We start from the raw sequence: 27,707 nt of genomic DNA, 5'->3' as shown, positions 1-27,707 counted from the left end.
TAAAGACATGCAAATTAATTGGCCAGATAACGTTAGTATTTTAATTCTAACAGTGAGAGGTGGGCTGTAATGCAGCCACTTTAGTGATACACTACCAATTTCTAAGCAAGGGGCTCTTACACTGTGCTGCTCCACTCATCCATTATAGCTTTTTTTTTTTTTCAAACAATAAAAGATGGCTGAGGTCACAATGTCTGACATCATCTCAGTGTAATATGAGTTTTTAAAATGCAAACAAAGTGCACCGACGTAAGATAATGTATTATAGGAAATGTTATTGTAGTCTCTTATCGCTGATTCAAAACCTTTCCCATCAAGAAAAAAAATAATAAAAATCTTTTCAAAAGATATAAAATGTATCATTATCTTGGCTATTTCAGACATTCAGAAATGTTTATGCATCTGGGCATTACTACTCAAAAACTAAGGCATTAATATTCATCTACTGTTAGTAAGTTTCCACTTTATAAATACACAATTAAAGCACGGATGCATTAAATAATGGAATTTCTTGACGGCAGTCCTTTCGTGTATTAGCAAAAGCGTTCTGTTTTAGTACAGCACCAGCAGGGGCTGGAACAATGTTATCCTTTTGTAAAAGGTATTTAGAGCTGCCCAAGACTATTTATATGCTTTACAGCAGCCTATTTATGGAGTCTAGATTGTGAGTCCTTCTTAAAAAACTTTTTTGCTTCAACATCATTAAGGGATACAGAACAACGGGATGGATTGTATCTTCGGTACTCTATGCTCTCCATTATGGCTTGCTTGATCACCTGTAAAACAGAAAGACAATGCTTTTATACTGCCTGACCTTGGTCATACGCAACCTACTGTAGAGGCATAACCTAGCTGCAAATCTCGTGCTATGTTCTGACACGAGTGTAAGAAGAAAAATAAATAATGGCCTCACTCACAGCAGCCGAAATGGCTCCAGTCGCAGACAGTTTTTACTAGAATTATTATTATTCATTTTTAAATTACCATCTCTGACCATTCTAACGCTTAGATTCATCAATCTGCTATATTTATAGCAGAATGACGAGCTGTGGAAAAAAACAGGCGTGTGTGTGCGTGCGATACTGGGCAGCCGGCCGTATCGCGGGCGGTGCGTTTTTGCCCGCCACGGTTGCAGCCGGGCTGCTCACTGTGGCCCCCATAGCGCCACACCAACAGGCGGTGTTTTTTCCAGCACTACTATCAGCAATAATGCGTAAAATAGAACCAGAAATCCCAGAATGCTTAAACAGGGAGTTGAAATCTAAGATTTCCTTAAATTGTCCCTGAGGGCAAAGAGTTAGGTGGCAGCTCTGTTTGCTTTTAATTCAGTTCAGCAAGCCCCATCCCAGAATCCTGTCTAGCAAACGATATTAAGTCATCAACTTGTGTTGATGTAATCAGAATCCACTTTAAAAGAGTTTTAATACATGATGGCAAACAAAACTGAATGTTCAAATTAAGTCTCTATCTAAAAGAATCCCCCTTTTAAATCATTTGTCAAAACAGGATAATGAAAGCATCAGTCCTCAGTTTCAATACTAATTTCCAAGTAGTGTCGTCACAGGGTAAGCAACTCTCTCATAGTACTAGTAAAGACAACAGCTTTTCCGAGAAAGCAGTCTGGAGGATGCCATTGTTCCACCTGTACAATACATGCAAACTTTTAATTCGACATGACGCATTAATTCTCAAAAAAAAAGCAAAGAAAATGTTTTCCTTTGTGGTTATAATTTGATGTTAACCTCAACAAATTGCACTGTAATCCAATTACATCTTTTATTAGCTAGAAAAAATTGTATTCTTGGTATATGTAGCATTTTTTATTTTTTACACTGTTGCTTCATCTATTCAGTAGCAGGAAAACAGATTAAACACAAGTTGGTCAAATATTTTTTACTGTAATTTGGAACCTGTGGAATTATTGAAACTATGATGTTACAGACAGGCAGAAAGAATGATAAAAAGACGTATGGCAGAGACATGCATTAATTACTAACATATAATATTCAAAGCACGGGGTGCTACAGTATAATGTAAGACGTCAGTCACGTTCCCTACTTACTATCCATTTATATATGTTGCTATGACTGTCAAGAAAAGCAAATAGGGGTCGATTTTAAAATCAACGAGGCTATGTTATTACACATGCGCGTCAAAGTCGGCTCTAATTAAGGAGCGGACTGAGAGAGAACATCCCTAACCCTGCCCTTCCTCCCTCTTCCCTTCTCCTCCCCGACCTCTAAACTATCCCTACCTAACCCCCCCTTTTTTTTCCCAGCCTGCTCCCCTCCCTGCCCCTGGCCCCCCCCCCCTCTTTGGAAAGGCCCGGCACTTTGGCACGTAACGGGGGTTAAGCGCATGGCTGGGTTTTACCGAAAATGCCCGCAGCGCGCACAAGGCCCAGCCACGTGTGTAACCCCTGTTATTTATGCACGTGGTCCTTTTAAAATTGGGCCAATATTCTGAAAGTATTAAGAATTCTATAGCAAAATTCATCTTTCATAAGTTTATGCATCACCATCTATGGCCACCTTATGTCCCACTAATGAGGCTCTGCTCATAAAGAGCCTGATTTTTAAAACTGGGTCTTACTCGTGGGCCTTTTCAAAATTTGTACAATACATGCCCTGGAAATGTCCACAGAATTTACTCGCTTAAGTGCACTTTACTCAAGGAAATGGGTTTTGAAAATTGCTACTATAGTAGTTTCATTTACGTGTGTAACTCCTTTTGAAAACTATTAAAGGCAATTTTCAAAAGGTTTCAGCATTTAAAATTAGAAGATAGGTGAGTTTTAAAAAAATGTACGCATGTAAAATGTCCATATATGCACGTAAGTAACCTTTGTTCACGCATTCTGTATTGTATAAAAGTAGAAAATACATGAGTATATTCACTTTTGGATGCACATATACACAGAAAAAAAATGGGTTGCTCCAGGGCAGGGCCAACACACATGTAAATTACTATTTTAAAGGCACTTAGCCATAAACACTGACCTGCTATAAAAATACGCAGGCTACTTATCTGGCATGATATTAAACATATTTATTATCCACTATCGACCAGGTGTGAGATCTGGGTAAACTGAGGAGACTTCAAGCTAAAGAACCAGGAGGGTCTCAAAGACCTGGGTGAACTGGTGGACTAATTGGTAAAACTGGTAATTTCTTTGACACATACATGTTTTAAAATTGGCTGACCTATGCACATAAATCGCAATATTTGCAAGTCCAACTTTACTTTCATGCATAAAATATATATATTTTAAAAATAGGTAGGAACGGTATACGTGTTCAATGCATTGCATGTAAGCCTATATACATCCATATGTTGAGTGGTAAAGAACTGCATATTTCATAAAACATGCATATATTATATATACATATGTTAATACTATGGTAAAACCACATGTGGTCATATAAATGCGTATATGCTGTCACATGCATTTGTTTGAACGTTATTCTGTTTGCAAGTATTTTTTTTATAAAAGCCTGCAGTATGTTTATACTAGCAGTGTTCACGTAAATGGGTAGTGGCATTCTGGGGAGGGCTTTGGTAGTTCATGGAAATGAAATTGCACTTGTGTTTTGTCTAAAACTGTTGAGATGTGAAATCTGGGATAAGTAGGTACACAAGTATTTTCATACACGGAGTCATACTTTATAAAATAATTATAAAATATGATTACAATAGGCTTTTGTCATTTGCAGATTTGATCACTTCACGCATTCCTTCCAATTCCAGATCATTAATGAATAAATTAAACAGCTCTGGTCCCGACACAAATCCCTAGGGCACTACACTATTTACCTTTCTCCACTGGGAAAACTGACCATTTAGTTCTACCGTGTTTCCTATTTTTTTGACCAGTTACCAATCCATAATAGGACATTGCCTTCTAACCCATGACTTTTTATCCATGTTTATTATCACCTTCAAAAAATCTAGTAGATTGATAAAGCAGGACGTCATTTTGTCATAGCTTATTGAACATTGGGCTATCAAACTACCATAATGGAACAGTGTTGCATTCCCGGTGACCTCATAGTTTGAATTCAGTGAACAGTATGTATCATATATAGCATGTTTAAATGAAATGGTTTTGCAAGCTATAGAATATGGTTATTATTAGCAAATCATAGCTCATATTTAAGGAAGAAAAGCTGAGCTGGCGTGCTTGGATTTAAATCTGTGAACCATGAGTATACTGAAACACATATTCTGCTACTATTTATCTGACTACTTAGCCAAATAAATTGGAATTTAGTAAGGTAAGTGTGCACAAATGATATACCTATGTATTTTTACTTCAAATTTTAAAGGGATACGTGAGTAGATTTTACATTATTATTTAGACGCATTTACTGTTGCACCAGAGATGGACCCTTGGGATGAGGTGGGGTTGACGCAACCCATAGGGAGGATCCTACGGGTCACCACGGGTTGAGCCTTTGGGTGCCAGGGCCAGCTGGCTTAGGTGGGCCTCTGTATGCCGTCGTCGATGGAAGGATCGAGGTCAGCCCCGAGGGAGCAACAGAGAACAGGAGGAGTCTGTACTGGACAAGGCGGAGACCCAGGCGCCAATAGAACCAAAGTCAGACAAGGGGCACCCGAGCAAGAACAGGCCGAAGCCTGAATGAGCCAAGTCCAGGACGTAGACTGAAGAGGCATCGTAGAGCAAGTTAGAGTCAGGGCCAGCGGCAACCTGGAAGTGGTGGCAAGCAAGGCTGAGGTATGGACGAGGAGAGAGTCAAGAACGTAGTCAAGTAATCCAGAGGTCCGGGTCTGGAGGGCATTAGCAGTAGCTTGCGCAGCAGGAGAGGGTACTGATAATGATATGGGCAATGGTGGTCTTGGTTGCTTCCCTTAGACTATGGAAAAGTGTGACGTGCATGTGGCTTGGAGAGAATCAACGATGTGGTCAGGCAAAGCGGAGAGAATCAACGACGTGGTCAGGCAAAGCAGAGGTCAAGGTCCGAGGAGGCAATCCGAGGATAGGCAGAGGATCAGGAACACAGGAGAACAATCCGAGGAGTCAACGAGGATCAGGAACCAGGAACAAAAGGAGAAGCACCAGGAGGCAACGAGTACACGACCAGTGTGGAGACCTGTTGCAAAGGCAATCCTGGAGAGCGGAGGCCGGGCTTAAATACCGTAGCTCCGCTGATGTCATCATCTGGGGCCGTGGCTTAGTTCCCGCCACAGGCCCTACTTAAGACACAGTGATGTGCGCGCGTGCTCCTAGAAGGGGCATGGTGCTGAGTGGTGGCATCTCTCCGCGTGCCACGCAGAGGCCCGACACAGAGCACAAGGATCTGTAGTGAGCCGGGGGTACTAGGGGCGGCCCGAGGACGAAGCCAGCGGCCTACCACCACCAGAGACAAGGGATCAGGCGCTGGATTTGCTTGAGAGAGGTGAGGGAGCCGCATCTTGAATACTGTGTACAATTCTGGTGGCCGCATCTCAAAAAAGATATAATTGCGATGGAGAAGGTACAGAAAAGGGCTACCAAAATGATAAGGGGAATGGAACAACTCCCCTATGAGGAAAGACTAAAGAGGTTAGGACTTTTCAGCTTGGAGAAGAGACAGCTGAGGGGGGATATGATAGAGATGTTTAAAATCATGAGAGGTCTAGAACGGGTAGATGTGAATCGGTTATTTACTCTTTCGGATAGTAGAAAGACTAGGGGTCACTCCATGAAGTTAGCATGGGGCACATTTAAAACTAATCGGAGAAAGTTCTTTTTTACTCTACGCACAATTAAACTCTGGAATTTGTTGCCAGAGGATGTGGTTAGTGCAGTTAGTATAGCTGTGTTTAAAAAAGGATTGGATAAGTTCTTGGAGGAGAAGTCCATTACCTGCTATTAAGTTCACTTAGAGAATAGCCACTGCCATTAGCAATGGTAACATGGAATAGACTTAGTTTTTGGGTATTTGCCAGGTTCTTGTGGCCTGGATTGGCCACTGTTGGAAACAGGATGCTGGGCTTGATGGGCCCTTGGTCTGACCCAGTATGGCATGTTCTTATGTTCGCTATCTATTTTATAAACATGCACATGCATATTTAAAACATTAAAAAAAAAAAAATTGGGGTACTGCGCAAACACCCAGAATTATATGCAGAGCAGGTATTTCATAAAGCATGTGTGAATACTTGGAATCATCAATTCACCCAGTCCTTCTCCAGTTTACCTCTAGGACTTCCCAGACCTCCAACAGACAAGTTTGATTTCACTTGTGCTAGCCAATTACCAGGTGTAAAAGTGCTTACCACATGTACTTCTGAAGCCTGCCCAGAACGTCCCGAGACTATGCCATTTTTCTCCCCTTGGTAAAATGTACATGTAAAGCCAAAACTATGCATTTAGTCTCAATATTTATAAACTAGAATATTCACGCAAAAATGATACTTGTGTGTGAAAGCTCTTTGAAAATTACTCCAGTATTTAGAACTCAAGTTGCACAAAATGCATATGTAGAATAATCCAAATGAAACTGGTGTTTGCAAACCAAAACTTGTATGTCAGGGTTTTTGGATAAATCCACTTAACATATAATGAACTTGAAAGAACTGAACTATTATTATGCGTGCCAGCTGCGGCAGACCCACGGCTCGGCCCCCTCACCTCTCTCAAGTAACTCCAGTGCCTGGTCCCTCTTCTCTGGTGGCGGTAGGCCGCTGGCTCTGTCCTCGGGCCACCCCTGGTGCCACCGGCTCAGCTACAGACCCTGCTGGCCCGTGGAGAGAAGCTGTTACTCGGCGCCTCGCCCCTCCCTGGGCACGAGCATCACTATGACTTAAGTAGGGCCCGCTGTGGGAACCAAATCGCGGTTCTGGATGATGATGTCAACGGAGCACGGGTACATAAGCCCGGGCTCCGTTCCCTAGCTTTGCCTTTGCAACAGGTCTCCTCACTGGTCGAGTACTTGTTGCTTCCTGAGAGATTCTCCTCGTTCCTGTGTTCCTGATACTTGGTGACTCCTGTTCCTGCTTTCCTCATTCCTGTGTTCCTGTTCTCCAACCTACCCTCGGATTGCTTTCTTGGATTTCGACCTCTGCTTTGCCCGACCATGCCGTTGACTCTCTCCAAGCACAGACCTCTGCTTTGCCTGACCACTCCGTTGACTCTCTCCAAGCCCGGACCTCTGCATCGCCTGACTATGTTTGACTATCTCCGTGCCCAGACCTCAGCCTGGCTTGCCAACAATTCTTGATTACTGCCAGCCCTGTCTCCAGCTTGCCTTACGACACTTCTTCAGTCTACATCCTGGACTTGGCCTATTCAGGCTTCGGCCTGTTCTTGCTCGGGCGCCCCCTGTCTGACTTTGTTCCTTTGGCGCCCAGGTCTCCGGGACTCTACCTCTTCCAGTACAGACTGTACCATTTCTCTGTTGCTATCTCTCTGGGCTGACCTCGATCCTTCCATCGATGGCGACATATGGAGGCCCTCCTAAGTCCAGCCGGCCCCAGTAGCCAAAGGCTCAACCCGCGGGGAACAAGAGCTGGTATTGGTGAAGCGCCAGCCGTCCTCCGTCCATCAGCCCACTTCGCCTGCCGACGGTGGGGACCCATAGAACCCATCCTGTCAATCCCACCTCGGCCCAAGGGTCCACCTCCACGCAACAACTATGAATTGTGGATTATACATTTTTATGGATATTTGGATGTTGTTAATGTTTTATGAAATGTCAGACCCTAAAGTGATAGGCCTGGAAAGGATCTGAAGGGATCCTCTGATCAATCTGCCTGCTTTCAGCAAGGATCAAAAGCACAAAAAATTTTGAGGTTTCATTAATGTAATCTTGATAACTTTTTTATAGATTTCACTAGGAAATTTACTTTATGAATCCAGTATAATGTCTGGAAATTAGCAGAGAGAGAAACCTTCACATACAAACTCAGAAATTACAGCTCAGAGAATATAAGTCAATTTAAAAAGTCTATAAAATGTTGTAAAAAACATAGATATTCTCTTGGCTTAATGGCTTTGACCTCTTCAATAGAGGGCATGATTTTGATTAGGAAAGAGCTGGTAATCCTATTTCTCAGTCACTACGGCACTATTTCTTTTTAATTGTTCTTTTGGCCCAGCAATTTCCTCCTGCTCCTCTGAGCTTCCGGCTCAGTCTGAAGTGGATTCTACAGGACGATGATGCAATGAGATTTCATTCGCAATTGTTTGGAGAACTTCCCTGTTTTTATAACCTTCCCTAACCCATCTACTGTAGCGACAGTCCTTAGCGAGAAGTCAGAGACTGCAATTCCTTTTGGAATCTACTATGCATGCACCCAGTTCTAGTCCATATGCTAGATAGTATTTCTAACAAAAAAAACAATCTTTAAGAACAAAGTTCTCATACATACATCTATGTTATTTAAGGTGTTGAATTCCATCAGATCATGTAGTCTCTTGAAAGCTTCATTTGGATACTGAAAATTGAATGTTGAAAATGGTGTTTCTGGATCATCGAAAATGTCAAAGTCCGCAAACTCCTTCTCCTCCTCTGTTACCCTCTGAACCCCTAGAAAGAAAAAAACAGAACCAATTTCCTCTTTAAGAAAGATTTTGTGAACCATGAAAGAACTGTGGTCAACCATTTACACATAATTCATCAAGTCAGAAGCATTACTTAGCTGCAATTTTGTCATATTAGTGTAGATAACCTGAAGCAACCTTCATTAGTTCTGAATTCCCGTTCACTTTAAGTCCTTTCATGCTCATAATTCTCTAGTCCTATTTTAGTTATAGCTTTTTTTTTCACAGATGAATGGTAACTTTTAAACAGCTGAATGGGTGCACACGTACCCACGTATAAGCCAGCTTGCGCCAAAGGACGTGGCCATATTATAACATACACACATATATGCACGCATGGTATAGAATAGGCTGCACACGCGTATATGTGCGCACAATTTCATACGGATGCACGCATGTGTGCGCAAATGCTGTCTCTAACACTTAAGTGGGGGGATTTTTGTAGACATGCGTGCCAAAGCAATTGCCAATTTTCCCAGTTCGTTCCCAGTTAGCCCAGGCAAAGGAAAGGACTTCCTAATCCCCCCTAATTAATTAGCCTCCCTTTTACCTTATTAGCCCCTAACCCCTTATAACATGATGCATGGATCATGACAGAATTCCACATTAAACAAAGAATGTATATGCAGTTTAATGTCTACTATTTATGATAATTTTTCTAATACTAAAAAGTACAGAGCACCAGTTTTACATTATAATGGTGTTAACTGGTGAAAATATCCACTTTCTCAAAATCACATATAAAAGGGATTATTATTTTGACAGAATAGTACTACATTAATTCATCACAATTAAAGATGGTCCCACTAACTTATGTTTCCTCTGAATTTAAAAGTTGATGAAGATTACTGCAGATAAGGACCAAGCGGCCCATCTAGTCTATCTGGTCATTCTAGTCATATTCTCTAAGGATATGGTCCAACTGTTAGTCATAGAAATTTGACCATCTGCAAAATACTGCTGCTTATACAAGTCAGTTGCTGTCATCTTCCTCTTTGGTTCTTACAAAACACACATTTACTCCAATATCTAAGACCCCTCACATGTCCTACCACCAACCTCTGAATCCAAAGTAACCACACCTGATAAAGATATTGTCCTGGTGAAGAGTTGTAATTGTGGCCAATCTAAGCATGTTACCCCAGCCTTCTTGGAAGCATGATGCAGTCATACCACTGATGTAAATGATACATCTCTTGATCTATATCTCTTTTGACCTCTATCAAGCTTGCAGGATGCACCTGCTTTTAAGCTCCCGTGCCATCCCTCTTAGTCGAGGTTTGAAGTCGTCCAATGGAGCCAGGACGCGGAGTCTATTGCTCCTCCTTCTGGTATGCACTTTGAAAATGGGGAATTAGGGGTGGCCCGGAACTCATCCCAGGAGGTCCAGACCAATGCTGTCATCAAGTTGCAAGGCTGGCGGTAGCAGAAGGCCAGGATTCCCTGGCTGAATACACAGCCCGACTACCACCTCACCAACCCCAGAGTGAGAAATGTGGTGACTAGCATCAAAAGGTAGCTATTGGTGCAGCAAAGAGTGCTTGGGTTCTCCCCCCTATCCAGGTGTACAGATGCTATGTTGCTTGAGGTGTCCGACCACCAAGCATGATGTTGAACCTTTAGAAAACTACTGTGAATTTGTCTGGAACTCTATTTTCATGTAGGTGTTCTTGAGACATTCCAGATTCCAGATGATTTTATCATTTTTACGTCTTTTGTTTCTGCTCTAGATCTCCTGTGTTCCTCAAAACCAGGCCTACCTTGTGGAGGATGCAGTCAGTCATGTGGAGCAGACTGGAGGCGTAAACTAGCAGTTAGAACAGCAGGCTGCACACCAGGGAAAACAGAATTCAAATCTTGATGACACTCCTTGTGACTTTGGGCAAGTCACTTCACCCTTCATTGCCTCAGGTATAAATTTAGGGGCTGTGATTCACATGGTATTTTCCCCCAGTGGAAAAATATTGCATGGAAAACTACCACGGCAGTAAATGGTCCTGTATTTACAAGTGATGGTAGCCCAGAACTGTGGGGCTGCCATCACTTAAAATGGTCAATGGCTCCAAATGAGTGTCCCCCAAAGGGGCAAAGCCCTGGAGATGTCCACACTAGACCACCAAGGACCCACACCAGACCACCAAGGACCCACACCAGACCACCAAGGACCTAGGTGAGCAAAGGAAGGTACATGGGGAGGGCCACTAGATCACCAAAGATCCTTTTCTGGGAGGAACAAGAGTTGGGGTTCACTGGACCACCAGGGAGTTTTTTTTAGAAAAACAGGGAGGGTACAGTGGTATGGGGAACTGGCTGCTGGGGCCGGATGATTTTAGTGAAAGGAAGAGATTTGCAGTTGGAGACAGGGCTTGCACCAAGTATACAAAGTGACTTTTAAAAATGTACACAATAGCCACTTCCAAGCTTTGGGGTAAATGTTTAACGGGCTGCGCGTTTGTCCATGTGCGCGCGGTTCCCGCTATTGAGCTCAATTCAATTCCTGAGATGCTGGGGCTGGATTAACACAAGATATTTCAAATACTTCACATTATCCCCACATTAGGCCATTTACCATGGAAAAAATACAGTTTCATATGGTAAACGGCCTAATGTGGCTTAGTGATTGAGCCCCTCAGATTGTAAATCTTCTGGGCTTAGGGAACTACCAACAATATCTGAATGTAATCTGCTTTGAAGAGTCACTAAAGGTGAAATATTAATTTTTAAAAAAATCACAAAAAGAAAAATAATCTTCTGTATAATGTTCCATAAGTTGCTAGGGGTAGGGACGGCCATTCCAGGAGGAGATTTTATTCTATACATCAACCTTGAAAGGTACTAGTTATCTATAAATCTCTTGGCCCACAATCTGGTGGATTTTACAAGCCCTACGTGCAACAAAGCCAGGAGATATGCGCGTGTCTTGAGCCGTGCATGCAGCATGGATTTTAAGAAGCGGCCATGTACGCGCGTATCTCCCGGTACGCGTACAAATCCAAACGTTTAAAAAAGGAGCAGGGCGTGGGCATGTCGGGAGAAGGCCATGAGATATTTTTATTTATTTGTACTTACTCACACAAGTGCATGCAGGGAGTCTGCTATTGCTGGCACGTAAGTCCAAAACTCAGGGCTCGTCAGTGGGGTTCTAAGGGTCGGGTCAAACAGGGAGCCTTTAAAACTCGGGGGAGGGGGGGTTAGTCCTACTCCACTGGATGAACAGGGAAAGAACTGGGAAAAGCGTAAGTAGCCTCGGCCCGCACCCCTTATAAAATTCCCCCACGTAAGCGGTAAATGCGGCATTTACGTGCACATGTACGCATCTATATAGAATTAGCACACATGTATACATCTAATGCCGATTTTGTAACATACACGGCTATGTGTGCCTATGTTTAAAATCGCTGCGTCTATGTGCGTGAGCCGGCAAACGCACACTCATGGGCATGGGTCTTAAAATTTACCTCAATATGAATTCGATTTCATAATTCATAATTTCATAATGAATTCATTGTTGCATGTGTATGTGAGGAACTTGCATGTCTAAACGTTATTTCATTGTGAATCCACGCTCAGTACTGAAGACATCCATCTTTCTAGGATACTGCTACATAAACAGAATATCTGAGGAATATTGATCAGCAGCAGGCACAAGACTAAAAGACACTAAATGATACGTCCTTTCCTTGCAGGAAAGCCTCAGAATAAAACAAAGAATATTCTAAACGATTATCCACCTGGAGCTTTGTAGTTCCTGAAGTTAATATTGGCTAGAACAAAGTGGATGATGGTTGGACAATGTTTCTCAACACTTGGGTTCTTCGGTTTGAAGATATAGCACTCTTTCAGTCCTTCCCGATCAAACACGTTGGCATCTATTTTTGGAAATGGAAGTTTGTTCATTCTGGCCCATTTTTCAGCAAGCAGAAGTTCCTGGAAGACAGAAAATATTTGAGGCATTGAAAATTCCTCTGAACAAGAATTAAACCATTGCTTATTGATTATAGAGAAGCAAAGTTGCACAGGTTATGGATAAAAAATAAGTTTTGGACAAAAGAAGGGAAAATCCTACAAAAAAGCCTGAAAAATGTTGTCTAAATACGCTACATTTAAGAATCGGGTAAAAGTTCCACAGTGGTTTTTTGTACAAGTTTTGCATTCCTAGGCAGTAATTTCAGACTATGGACAAATCAATGGCATAAATTGTAGCAATTTTCAAAAGCCCACTGGAGTAAAACCCAGTTTTATTTGAGCAAATACTTTTTAACTCAGGCCCTTAATGTTTTCTGCAAACGGATTTTCCCTTCCTGAGAAAACAGGTAATTAGCACATATTTTGTAAAAGTGTTTATTTCAAAATTGTATAAACAAACTGGCTTGCAAGTTGTGTGTTCTGTCTTTCCCAAAACTAAAATCTGGACCTATAATTATGTTAGTGAGGACTGTAAATTGCATTATTGGATTGTTCCTCCTCCTATGCATAAAGTGATCATGAGTTAGTCTCAAATATTCTACAGAAGTTCCTGCCATGTCAGGATTACAATGCAAGAGATTGTGGATTCATCTTTGAATGGCATTTTGGCACTATAAATATTAATTTTTGAGGGGAAAACACAACTTTGCAGTTAAAATGATTTTCATATTATCTGAATTTCATCAATGTTTTGAAATCTCTATTTTACAGTATTAACGTCTCTATCATGTCTCCTTAACCTTTTAGATCCTGCTCATTGAAGGAATTATTTCCTGATGCCCCTTTTTTACATATCTTAGTTTAACTAGATCCAAATATGGTATAAATATGGTATAAAAAAAATTTGCACTTTCTGAACTCTATTTTTAACCTCATCCACCTGCTGTTGCACATCATGAAACTGTTGCTGGAAATTATTAGATACAACATCAATTTTACTTTCAAGCCTGTTCACAGTTACAGTTAGTCCACTAACCAGATCCCATATGGCTCGCAAAGTGACCGTCTCAGGTATAGATGGCGGGGGCTGAGATTCACGATGGATACTTGCATGATTTTCAGCAGTTCCTTCCAAGGGGCGGGGCTCCTCCGAAGAAGTTACTCCCTGGGAGCCTCTTCCCTCTTTTCCGGGCTCGGAATTTGCACCTTCACTCGCTGTAATACTAACCACACCATTGGTGGTTAGCTCAGCTGCATTTCCGTTTGCTGCCCGCTGTGCCGGAGGCGAGCGTTGTTCCGGACTTAGAGAAGCCTCGTCCAGAAGATCCACCCGTTCTCCTCCTGGGGGGGGTCTTAATCTCATCTACCAGCTGAGTCATGACACGATTAATTTCAAGTTGTAAAGGGGAGGCAAGGGCTCTGAAGGAAAAGTCCTTACCCTACCTTTCCTTTTCGCTGGCATTCTTTTAGGCAAAATCAATCAAACCAGAAATGTAAGCGTTTCAAGTCTATGTGATCTCGTGTGCAACTCAGAATGAGGGACGAACATCAGTCAGTCCGTCAGTCCGTCTAGTCCGGACTAAGCCGCACCAAGCCGCGGGCGCCCCTTAGGCTTCCCATTAACTTCAGAATCCTTCACAAAGCCCTCACCATTATATACAAGACTATCCACAAGCAGTCTTCACTTGAAGTAGTTATATCCCTCTTCACCTCCACACGTCCACCAGACCAGTTAGAGCAGCGTACAAAGACACCCTTCATGCTCCTCCCACCAAGTCCTCCCTCCACGCATCCATTAGGAAACGTGCTTTCTCCACAGCTGGACCTTTTCAATGGAATGCTTTACCCCCAGAACAATGCCCGCTGACCTTCAAGAAAAAACAAGACTTGGCTTTTTAAACAAGCGTTTCCTTAAAAACTTGTAGGTCTTTCCACTGACTCACATTGTTCCATTGTTCCCCCGATGGGCACCCCTTCCCCCCACCCTTCCCTTCCTACCTGGCTTCCCATTCACCCTTACCCCTTGATACCACAGCGTGTGATACATAAGATATGTTGTTCTGGTTTTTATGAACCTCGTTCTTATTTTACCCTCGTTTTTTCACTTGGTAACTCCAATTTCGACGTTGTTTAGCTCTAGTTTGTTCTCACCAGGGTCTTTACCCGTGTTACCGGCCAAGTTATTACCCCCTGTTAAATGTAATTTTCTAATGTTTGATGTAAACCAATGTGATATGACCTGTCATGAATATCAGTATAAAAAAATAATTAAATAAATAAATATAAATGAGAATAAACCTTAAACCTTAATAATTAAAACTAAGAGGGATAAAAATAACCCTTTGCTCTCCATTTCTGAGAATTTTGATTTCCAGTTACCCTGAAATGTCTTGCATTAGTGGGGTAAGGTGCAGCCGCAAAGCTTTATCTTCTGTCATATACACACATTCACACATGTAAATTCTCTCACACACACACATACTCTTATATACACTCCCTTTCTTATGCACATACTTTTACACATGCATGTGCTCTCACATAGTCTCTCACTCCCACAGGCTCTGTCTCTCACATGTATACAGGCTCTCACCCCCAATGGGCTCTCACTCCCAGAGGTTCAAACACACACACACACACACACACACACACAGAAGATCCCACTCCCACAGGCTCTCGCTTTCTCACACATATTTTCTCTTTCACACACACACAGAGGCTCCCTCCCCTCCTGCTTATTTCATCTTGGAGGTAATCATGATTCTGCTAGTGAGTTGTAATTCAATAAGAAACTAAGTATATGATGATTGTGTCTTTACATAGCATTGAAAGTTTTTGCAAATGTTAAGTGGATATTTAAGGAATATGTGCATATCTATAAAAAACGTGAAAAGTTTAATCAGACAAATTGGTAAATGACTGTTCTTTGCCATTAAATAGTTAATACAGCGGTGCCTTTACAGAATTAATTTGAGCTCTGCTCTTTGACTTCATATTGTGGCAGTTTGACTGATATACCATTCCGAGTTGTTTGGGTATTTCATGCATACCCTCACCTTTTGATAACTACTTTTTCACAGAATGGGTTGTGGGTGTGTGGGATACCCACCTGGACGATGTAGTGAGGATGAGAATGGTAGCAAAATTCAAAAAAGCATGGCTTAAACGAGGAGAATCCACAGTGTCGGGAGGAAGGAAATGAAGCATCGAGAGAATAGGTGGTAACATTATTGTAACGTTTCTGCAGAGAGATGACCTTGCATGGAGCGGTAGTTACTGCCCTAAACACCTTTCTGGGCAGACCGGATGGACCTTTTGGTCTTTAGCTGCTGTTGTTTACTATGTTAGTATGCTTAACCTTACTGTTTCCTCTGATAATGCGCTAAAAATAGCTGTAACACCTTGCAAATATACCCAAGGAAGTTGCTATTTACATGAAAACACATAGATACCTATTCTCACAAGAAACTGACTCTAAAATTAGCTTGGTCTGTGTAAGGCAAATCCATCACCCCAGTCTCTTTTATGTATTACTGACGTGTGCTCTTTGGAAAAATCGTTGACAAGAGTGTCATCTTATCTGGGAGAGAGGTGCACAATATTGTTTCCTTGTGGGGCTGGAGGCTACTGTCAGTCAAGAAGAACGCCTGCCTCTTCGGCTCTCCAGACTTCACTCAGCACAGGCTTACATTATACATCACAACACGGAGACATCTGGAGACTGACACTTTTTTTTTCCATAACAAGGAGCAGTCTGTAATTAGAATAAGTGATGACGAAGACAGCCTGCAAGAAAGGCATTCAGTCTGTGCATTTATATAATCCGACCAGGGCAGGACTCCAGCAGCCAATGAATCTTCAGGAAAACGCGATTCTTTGCAGGTGGCTAATATTATTTTGCAGGTCTAACTATGTGATCTTCAAACCTTATATTCAGTAATGTAGTTTGCTAATTCTTATGTTGGATGAATAAAAAAAGAAAAGGTTCCACAGCACAGCTACAATTAATCTAAATACTACCAGTATGAAACGCGAGCATTTCCTTTGTGACAGAAAGAAGTAAACATAATATAACATGTTGCAGGCAGGGGCTGTAAAATAACAGGAGAGGAATGCAGTCCCATGACACCACAGCTTTCAGTGTGGAAAGAAGCAAGTAATATAACGGGGCTGCTTACAAGGAAGGTTTCCCAAATGGAATGCAGCTGTTAGAATCCAAACATTTAGGCAATATGACTAAACAAAGTACACCGAAAGACGGCCAAGGAGGAAAGCATCCAAAACTGTTAAACAGGATTCCCCGTGTCTCTGGGAGTTACATACCAGGAGTGAGAGCACAGAGACTGCAAACCTTGACAGTGCTCTTTTCCATGTGACCCTGGCAAAACACTTTACCTCCAAATCAGTCACAGTCACAGAATGACGTAGGCCACTTGTGACCCATTGTGTCTAGAAGATGACATGCCAACAAGTCGGTTCTACACTTGTGTTATCTGATATTCTCAACAGCAGAGACGGTTTGCAAACCTAGAAGAGAGGTCTGAAAGGAAGGAAAGCTTGCCCAAGGTAGCTTTCATATGTCCATGACTTTACTTAGTCTATTTTTCCTATACCTGCTATAAAACAGATACGGTAGGACTCTCAACGTGCAAGGTCCTTTTTATACTCATGATTATTGTGATAATACATTCTTCTTTGATTCCAAAGATAATATACAACTATGCAGTCATTCACCATTTACCTTGAAGGGGGGGCTGGAGTCACTAGGCCTTGCAGAGAAATCAAATGATATGATCAGATCCACTCCTCGTTGAGGTCTTAAGATGAGGGGATATGGCAAGTTATAAGTCAATCCGCTGTCCACTATATGAATTTTTTTGCTCTTCACATCCAGAGGCTCATATATCCTCTCAAATTCATCAGGATCTGAAAGAGAGCTCACTATTAAACTCCAAGTATGCCACTGTGATCTACTTACTATGAGAGAGAGGTGTAGAAGCCGTATTGGTCCTGGAAAAAAATGTACTTCTAGGTTGTAATATCTTTTATTGACTTAACGTAAGAAAAACCAAAAGATGTTGTGTAACACTCTCAAGGTCACATGACTCCTATCTTCAGGTGTGATTAAAAGGCTGAAAGCAGGAAGCATTTGTATCTACAGACTATGGGCTGCAATTCTACAACAGAGGTCATCAATTCATGTCAAATACGTCAGATTAGCATCAATCAGAATCAACAGGCAAGTTTAGAAATATTGCAAAGGAGCTGTTAAGATGGTGCACTGAAGGCATTACAGACTACCAGAATGAGCCATGAATCCAAAGATTTGGTTTTAATCCATTTTTTTTTGTCAGTCTGTTATAGGATTCTAAAATTAGATCATGTGTTCCAAGGAAAAACAGCAGCATACCGACACCATTATAAATACCATTATAAATAGGAATAATGTATTTCTAGTACTGCTTTGTCGCTGATACACAAAGTGACCCTGCAGAAAACAAGTGGAAGAAAGGTTAGCTAAAATTACCCTCCAAAGCCAGTCATAGACCATTAGAAAAATATATCCAGACCAGTAGAAGCAGCAGAAAATGTAAATTATTTTATTATAAGGGCAAATAAAACGTTTCTCTATGACAAATGAAATTCAGTACATGTTTTACCTGCACGTTATCAGGGAACTGTATGGTACAAGTGTAAGCTTGATGTTCTCCATTTACTTCCAGGTTTCCTGCCAGACTGGGATACTTACAAGTATTTGGATCCTGGAATTTTCTCGTTTTAAACAATGCTATGGAAGTAGTATATGAAGAAAATACTTACAAGACCTACATAAAAATAGTTTAACATTTGTTGTCTGTTTGTTGCTTTGATCAATAAATAAAAAAGGAAAACCCGTACAGTGGATTTATGTTTCCTCTCAACTGAACTGTAGAGGGCAGCAAACTCTAGGCAAAGAGGGAAACTCACTTTATTTTATGTTTCAAGAGCAATTACTATTGCTTGCAAAATAAGTACAGCTCAGGGAGTTCTTTTCTTAAATTCTTTTAAAACTAAATCAGTTTGGAAAACCAAACACGTTAACTAGCTGCTCAGTCAGGGGTTATCGGGTTTTTTTTTTTATAAAACCCATTTTTGTCTGTCTGTTAAAAGTACCTATATAAGCTAACTGTTAAAGGATCATGAGTCGCCAATTTATATCCCTGTTAAAAATATGTAAACTTTATTCAAAATATCAATTTTTAATTTTATTTATATTTCAATTTTTCAATTTTTGTATTTTTTATATATTTTGATATTTTTTATAATTAAGAGACAAGGCCTCAGAACTGGTATCTAGGGTCCGAAGACCTAAAATTATTTACCCAGTAAGTTCAATCACTGGCCCCTTTTTTTGGTCTCTTGTTATTAATTATAGTAAAATGCTGATATAACAAATTATTTTAAATTGTTTTGACTGCTGTAATATCAATTTTCTTTGCTAAAAGTAACTTTTCTGTGCTGAAAATAATATCAATTCTCCCTGAGGAAGTCATCAATATTTAATATTGCCAATGGCTTAATATGCAAAGTTGGCCAAATCTTTGCCTATTGTAACAGGAATGCTTCACATGATGAAAAAACATCTATCCATATTGGCAGCTTATATCCCAATTATAAGCCCAAAATCTTCTAGCTTTCGAAGATGTGTTGGTTTCAGAATGTTAATGACTCCGATATTACAAAGTAGCCGAACATAAACTTGCTCTGATGTAAAAAATGTTTTCGGCAAACAGCTTGCTGCAGAATTGAATTTAAGTTGGAAAGTAACGGCTACAAAGTATCAAGGAGGCATGTTGCTTTGCTAAAACCACTACAGATGCTGCATAGCGCAGCAGCACACATCCTCTCCAATACCCGCAAGGGCGATCACATCACTCCCATCCTTAAAGAGCTACACTGGCTCCCGATCCTTTCTCGCGTCCACTACAAAACCCTGACCCATTATACATAGATCCCTCAATCTCCACAATTCCAACTGGCTCGCCTGCCTTTCAACCCCTACCATTCCTCACGACCCATCAGAACAGCCAACAAAGGCACCCTCATTGTTCCCCCTCTCAAAACAGCTCACCTCACAACTACACGTGACCGAGCACTCTCAATAGCTGGCCCGAACCTTTGGAATACTCTCCCACCCGCCCTTCGACTCGAACCATGCTCCTTCAAATTTAAAAAGAAGTTAAAAACATGGTTACTCGTTTTTGAGTTCCTGTTGTTGTATTCCTCCCTCCTTCTATACTACGCTTAATTTATTGCCTTCCCAGTTCATTTCCCCTGTTATCATGTCATTTCAGTCCTTTTGTTCAATTGTGAACTGGTATGATGTCCCCACTAATACCGGTATATAAAAATTTAAAAATAAATAAATAAATAAATGTTACAAAGTCTCAAAGCATGTTGCTGATGTCTGACTGTGGCAATTCAATGCCTCACTTGAATTACTGTTGTATCTGCTAATTTGGTGCAGCAAAAAGCACTTATCTGAAACTTGTAGCGTTATTCTTGTATTCTTAGCTGTGACAAGTCAGCTTTAAGCTGAGAGATAACTTACAGAATCCGCCCTGAGGCAGCGTTTAGCAAAACGTTAACGATGGCAGTGGAGTGCGGCACCGACTTGTCACAGCTAAGAATACAAGAATAACGCTACAAGTTTCAGATAAGTGCTTTTTGCTGCACCAAATTAGCAGATACAACAGTAATTCAAGTGAGGCATTGAATTGCCACAGTCAGACATCAGCAACATGCTTTGAGACTTTGTAACATGCCTCCTTGATACTTTGTAGCCGTTACTTGCCGACTTAAATTCAATTCTGCAGCAAGTTGTTTGCCGAAATTTTTTTTTACATCAGAGCAAGTTTATGTTCGGCTACTTTGTAATATCGGAGTCATTAACATTCTGAAACTACAACACATCTTCGAAAGCTAGAAGATTTTGGGCTTATAATTGGGATATAAGCTGCCAATATGGATAGATGTTTTTTCATCATGTGAAGCATTCCTGTTACAATAGGCAAAGATATTGGCCAACTTTGCATATTAAGCCATTGGCAATATTAAATATTGATGACTTCCTCAGAAGGGAGAATTGTTGTTATTTTCAGCACAGAAAAGTTACTTTTAGCAAAGAAAATTGATATTACAGCAGTCAAAACAATTTAAAATAATTTGTTATATCAGCATTTTACTATAATTAATAACAAGAGACCAAAAAAAGGAGCCAGTGATTGAACTTACTGGGTAAATAATTTTAGGTCTTCGGACCCTAGATACCAGTTCTCAGGCCTTGTCTCTTAATTATAAAAAATATCAAAATATATAAAAAAATACAAAAATTGAAATATAAATAAAATTAAAAATTGATATTTTGAATAAAGTTTACATATTTTTAACAGGGATTTAAATTGGCGACTCATGATCCTTTAACAATTAGCTTATATAGGTATTTTGAATTGGATTCTAACTGATCCCTTATCTATTTAGTGTCTGTTAAAAGTAACCAGTCCCTGACTACCAGTCGGTACATTTTGTAGAATCAGACAATATAAAATCTCCAAAAGTGAAAAGCTAGATAAAATGTTTGCTCAAGATCCTGCCCAGCATGAGTGATAAATGTTATGTGAAACACCTCTCACCACAGTAACCCATTTATCCCCATACTAACGGGGCCCTTTACCTCTAGCTCAATTAGTATAGTGGGAAAATTCCTATCACCTTTCCCCCAATCTGACTTCCTCCCTCTAATGTCTTTCCTTCCCCTACTCCAAACCCTTAGATAGAAACGTTTCCCTTTCCCCTTTCCCCTCTCCCAATACCCCTTCCCTCCCCCCCCCCAAAAAAAAATGGTAATCTTCCAGCACCATTTCCCCAAGCCCATAACTAACATCCAGTCTGGTGTCCTGAAGAACCCCTACTCTACCAGCAGAAAGATGGTCGCTCATTTCCTGCCTCAGCCACAGAATCAAGGTGCACCCAGTGCCACAAGTACGGGCTAGACAGCCAAGCCGACAAGATGCGGGTGCCAGCAGGGGCAGAGGGCTCTCAGAGTGATAGTGCAGGAGTCAAAGGTGAGGGAGGAGAAAATGAGTGTTGAAGGAGCCTGACAGGCAGCATTTTTCAGTCCAAGGGTTGTGAGGAAGCAAAGATTTGGAGGACACTGGAGATGCCACGGAGGTGGGACAGGGTTCTGTTTGAAAGGGAAGTTTTGAAGGGGATTCAGGATGCAGCTGGGGTGATGGCTAATAAGGGGCTAGAATGACATGTGGCTAAATCCTTTGTGCTACCTGAAGAGATGAAACAAAATTGTGGGTGCAACATTTTGTCACAGCTTGCAAATGTTAATGAATAGAGAGAAATTAGGAAATGAGCTCCTTATCCTCCAATGCATGTAATTTAAATACCCATCCGTGTTCTTTTTTACATGGGTGCTTTTTGTGCCCAGCGAACAGTGCATTCATTTGCATATACATGAACACATGCTCGTGCAAGCAAAAACACCAATGTTGTTTAGCCAATAAAACCTTTAAGGACATAGTAAGTTAAGAGAGAAAAAGACCAATTGGTCCATCCAGTTTGCCCAGTGATTTCTGTGCATACTGGCAACAACATATCCCAGCATCACAGCTTGATCACTTATAGGATATCAGTTATTATCTAAGACATATCTCAACCACCACAAGCTAATAATGCCTCTTTACAGGTCATTGGTGAAGCTTTACATGGAGTAGCATGTTTAGTTCTGGAGGCTTATATCTCAGAAAGGATATAAAGAAATGTGAGATGGCCCACAGAAAAGCACTCACGATGGGGTAAGGCTTGTACCAAATGTTTTATGAGAGGAGCCTGAAGGAACTTAATACCTTAGAAGAGACAAGATGGGGGGATAAGTTGCAGCCATTTCAATACCTGAAACGTATTAATGAACAGGAATTCTTGCTCTTTCAATGGAAAGACAGCTTAGAATTAGGGGTCACAATATGAAGCTCCAAGGGTGTAAAGCCAGGAATAATGTTGGGATATTTTTTTTCACAGAGAGGAGGTGGTGATGGCAAGGACTTCCAAAAAGCATTCGATAAACAGAGGATCCCTAGTGGCAAATGAATGGTAATGAAGACCTGGGTGAAACCTTCACTGAGCAACAGCTGCAGCCCAAGAAAGCAGCAAGATGGCTGCATTGATCTTTCTGGATGGCATAGGGTTACCCGCATAGAGCGGACAATGAGATCGGGGGTTGGGTTCCACGTAGGAATTTCATCTACTTTGGGCAGACTGGCTGGGCCTTTTTAGTCTTTGATTGCTGTCATTTACTATGTTACGATGCTCCAAGATAGCCTTTGTCACCTTCCTCCAAATGTACAGTACCCTCCTGAGTAGATGAGCAAAGAAAGCAGTTTTATTTTATACCCAGCACACCTTTCCTTTCCTTTCATACCACAAAGTCTCAAAATAGTCCAAAAAGCCCCCAACATCAGTGTAGCCATTACCCAAACATCATCTTCCTAAGTCCTTGAGGCCTTCCTGGTTGGCATCCCATCACCACCAACCCGTTACATAAGTGCCTGCTTTTCTGCTAGGACTTCTACAGCTTTTTGTCTCCCAAATATTTAACATGATTATTCATCAACAGTAACAAGCTTAATAACAGATAGTTATATATCAATCTTATCTGAATATCAGTCAAGCTCTGTAACGGATACAAGACAATTCAACCCATTAGGTATAACCAATTATATCGCAGAAATGAAAAACACCTTCAAATCAAACACGAACAAAATCTCCCCTTGAGAATGCCATATTAATAAAGTCCAACATCCAAATCTTTAGTTTCGTTCTATGTTTTTAAACATTATTCCAAGAAATGCATCTTGTTAAGACACCAGCAATGAAATAAGTATTTAATCAACAAGAAAATACAAATCATTAACTTCAATACATATCAGTCCACAAATTTAATTTCATCATCCATGTTATAAAATTTGTGGACTTACAAGCATACAAATTGACTTACCCGGGATAAGTGCTACTTAATTTCATAAGTAAAATCTCCATGCATATATTTTTAAAATATAAAGTAATAAAACACACATTCAGCAGTTTAGAGCCACATAGGGGGTCATTTATCAAAATGTGATAAGGCGTTTTCGCATGCGTTAAGGGCTTATCTCATGCGAAAACGTGTTTAACGCCTGCAATAGCACCATATCGTATGGTGCGATGCAAATTCAGAAAATAGGAGGAGTTAGGGGCGGAGAGTGGGCTGGGTTAGCCTGTCTGCGAAGAGCTATCGCACAGCCATAACGCCGATTTTAACTACACCCGTTTGAATTGCGTTAGGCTGTGCGCTAGCTGCCGTGACCGTGCGGTAAGGTTTCATCGCCCTTTGCATTGTCTCCCGTAAGGCCTATTTCAGGTGAATTGAAGGGTCCAGAGCCTTAGGGAGGGAGGGAGAGAGAGAGAGAGAGAGCGAGCCTGGCCATAATGTCATTCTCATAGGTAGGTATTTGTATCCCTATGGTAGGCCCACCTATTAACTCGAGGTGGGTTTTAGGGGCCACTTTGACATTCTACGTGACACCTACGAACAGAACAGTGGTCTCTTGTGAAGATTTGATGGCCTTCGGAGTGAGCAAACTCACTCCAAGATGAGATTTGGGCAATGTTCTCTCCACCTAGCTTGATGTTACCCAGGTAGAGAGTCCATCAAGCTAGGTGGAGAGAACCTTGCCCAAATGATATAGTTCTTATCTAGATAAGTAATATAGCAAGATAAGTCTCAAATAATGCTTATTTATCTGAATAAGTAGCATTACTTGAGATTCATCCGGCTACATTACTTAACCAGATAAATAACACTTTTTGCGATGTATCTGGCTAATTGGAACTTATCTGGCTAACCTGATATCTATTCATTCATATTTTTTTATATAAGCGTGAATGTTGCAGGGAAGAATTATGCATATTTTATAAGCCACATGTATATGGGGTAGATCTGCGCATGGCCATGTACAAGTATATATATGTGTGCGCACAGATATTTTAAAGTTCTCCTCGGTATATAAAAAACAGGTGTGTAGTGTTTGTGCCTATAGTCTTTGTGTTTTTATCCCAGTGGCTCTTCGACTGAGTATGAGTATGCCTCCCTTGTGCTATTTTGGATTTTCGTATAGGTGGGACAGGAACAATTAGCATCCTTCCTGCTCCTAAACTCCTCGCCTTGCCCTGAAATAAGTGGGTGGCTGGTGGAAGTTGGATGGGGAGCATGAGAAGGCTTAACTCTTTCAAATATGCGGGGGCGGAATTTAACATTGTCTTCTTTGGTGAGGATCTGTGGGTGACATTCGGTTGCATCAATAGAAGGGATGGTATTTTTACCTATTATTATGTTTTGGCTGAGAACTGGAATGTGCTTTTCAGACCAGATGCTTCTTGTCACAGCAAACCACTCCAAGCATGAACAAAATCACAAAGATTTAAAGGGAATTCAGGACTGACGTGGCATCACCAAGAAACCATGTCCTCAAATAGTCTAAAGGAAAGCCAGTCTGGACATGTTTTTCTTCCATTATGCTCATTTAAGTGATGTGGGGACAAAGTTGAATAGGACATTATAATGCATTGAAACAGATCAAAAGTGAACAGAAGTGCAAGAAGACTGCACGTACTGCTGTTTACTTTCTAAACCTTTTTACAGTGTGCGATTTTACTCACACAAATATAAAAGGGGAAAAGTGGGCTGTCTTACTTGAGAAGATCAAGTGGTGTCACTATCTATTTCACTGCAGTCCTCATTTAAACACCTCCCGTAAATGACTTAGAAAAACATTTGGTTCAGTCTCAACTCAGTTACACATAAGGGGATGAAATACAGGTCAAAAGTTATACAAGAACTGTCCTATAATTGGAGGTACAGGCTTTTTTGTCTTGGCGATAACAGTTACTGATAGGACAGTTAACCCACTGGCTATTTTTCTTTTGAGAGCAGTTTTGGTTCTCATGAAAATGTAGCAGATACAGAACAATCTGCAGGGAAACAGTGAAATATCCTTTATATACAATGAGGTCCATTGGCCTTTTCCACACAGCTTCCTGTAAAAATCCAGACCACACCTAATTCTCCATTCCCCTTCCATCTGAGAATTCTTGACCACCAGATGGAATTCAACATTTGATTCTGTACAAGAGATGCATATGATTTTTTTTTAAAGTGCCTTTAGTTTGCATAAAACTGTTGGTTTCATCCTGTACTATACTGGAAGCACAGCAAATATTTACCTTTGATGATACACACATTGAGAGTGACAAAAATATTTAGAACTGGGAATTCAAATTGTGAAGATGATTCCTAACAGTCATATAAGGAGGTAGAGTTCTTTATCAGAAATTCTGAAATCCAACAATGCAAAACTGCATCCCATAAAGAACTTACTTGCAGCACACATTAAGCTCACTTAAAGACACAGTCATGGCCAATAAGTTGAAACTAATTAGCCACGGGAGACTTTATCATAATAACTCCCAGTTCTGAGGTTGATAATGATCCTAACAGCAACTGGCCGTGCATTTTAACTCAACCCTCACAACTATCCAGAAAGGTGTTAGTCTGAGTAGCAAAAGTCTACAAGTGTCACCAGCCTCAGTCATTTTTTCCTGCAATTATCTTCTTTCAGTCAAAGAGTTAGGGCTATGCAGCTTTAGATCTGTTTCAATGCAAATATAACGTACTGCAAATTCACAAATACTCTTGTGAAAAGTACACGTTCTGGACAATAAAAGAGATCTTTTCAGCTTAGCTTGTGAATAATGAAAAAATTCACTGAATGTCAAAACTCACTATACTTGTTTCTCACACAGAATGAGTCATGCAACCTTCCAGTGCATCTGGCTGGGGTCAGAGAAGCCAAGGTGGGTGGGGGAAGGAAGGGACAATTATACCGACCTTTAGTTGCAACAAGTGAGGGTAAAGTCAGAGATCAAGTAGGGTCTGTGATATTTCAGCAGTAAGGGACAAGGTGTAGCTTAGATGGGCCTTGTAATCACTATCTGCTGTTATAAGGGAAAGGGATCTAGCTGGTCAACTAAGGACTCTGACGTCTCAAAGAATATTAATGATTAAGCAGTGATTATTATTAAGAAAAAAAACTAAACTCCCGAATGTGCCTTATGGCCCAATCCCCCATACCCACACTCGGTGAAAGATCTCAGAGCCGTCCAAAATGAATATTTCATATTACAAGACCTGAAACGTCTTCCTTCCCCTAAGAACATAAGAAATGCCAGATCAAGGTCTATCAAGCCCAGCATCTTGTCTCTGACATTGGCCAGTCTAGGTCACAAGAACCTGGCAGATTCCATAAAGTAAATGTATCTTCTGTTGCTCACTCCCTGGGATAGCAATAGCTTTCTTTAGTCGATGTGGCTAATAATATGTTGTGGACTTTTCCTCCAGATTGGTATTGCCTCACCCTCTTTGAAGCACTGCTATGCTCGTCACCTTGATCACTTCTTCTGGCAACAGATTCCACAGCCTGATTGTTTGCTAAGTGAAAAAGTACCTACTATGATCTGTTTTGAATCTGCTGGTTGTTAGTTCCATGGGGTGACCCCCTTGTTTTAGTATTATTTGAAAGGGTAAATAACTGTCCTTTACCCACTCCACCCTACTCATCATTTTGGAAACTTCAATCATGTCCCATCTCAGTCGTCTATTTTCCCTAACTTGTTTAGCCTTTCATCGTAGGAGAGACATTCCATCCGTTTTATCATTATTGTTGCCGCCTTCTGTTCTTTTTCTATTTTTATATCTTTTTTGAAATGGGGTGACCATGTCGCATCATGGATCTTTCCAGAGGCGATATGATATTTTCTGTTTTATATTCCATTCCTTTTTGGATCATTCTTAACATTCTATTTGCTTTTTTGACTGCCACCGCACACTGAGCAGAAGATTCCTACATATTGTCCACAAGGACTCCAAGGTCCTTTTCCTGGATAGTGACTCTCTCTCCCTTACCTTTACCATCATCACACACTTTTGTTTTTAAAAATCTCTTTCAGCTGGTTTGTGATGCATGCCTTCTTTGCACTTTCCAGTAAGATGTTGAAATTAGGTTTTGATGAGGATTTGCACAGCAGACCCTTAATTTATATATATTTGTAATCTACAGCACTTCAGTGGGAGGAGCATTGCCTCATGCAGAGGCAGAAAGTGGATCATTACAACACA

At 40.9% G+C, this 27,707-nt stretch overlaps 1 protein-coding gene across 3 annotated transcripts in view; it reads right to left on the bottom strand.

The window, feature by feature from the left end:
• Positions 1–108: 108 nt before the first annotated feature.
• PLA2G4A (phospholipase A2 group IVA) overlaps positions 109–27,707 on the bottom strand; it is a 167,333-nt gene continuing 139,734 nt past the window's right edge. For all 3 annotated transcript variants that reach the window (XM_029618209.1, XM_029618210.1, XM_029618211.1), the window contains 4 exons: positions 17,190–17,374; positions 12,277–12,472; positions 8,374–8,531; positions 109–776 (listed from right to left, as the gene is read on the bottom strand). In XM_029618209.1, coding sequence (XP_029474069.1) covers positions 645–776; positions 8,374–8,531; positions 12,277–12,472; positions 17,190–17,374 — 671 coding nt within the window. In that variant the 3' untranslated portion in view covers positions 109–644. The remainder of the gene's footprint in view (positions 777–8,373; positions 8,532–12,276; positions 12,473–17,189; positions 17,375–27,707) is intronic.

Source organism: Rhinatrema bivittatum, chromosome 10, assembly GCF_901001135.1.
Source record: "Rhinatrema bivittatum chromosome 10, aRhiBiv1.1, whole genome shotgun sequence".
In the NCBI taxonomy this organism is placed as follows: domain Eukaryota; kingdom Metazoa; phylum Chordata; class Amphibia; order Gymnophiona; family Rhinatrematidae; genus Rhinatrema; species Rhinatrema bivittatum.
This window is presented reverse-complemented; position numbering and strand designations above follow the sequence as displayed.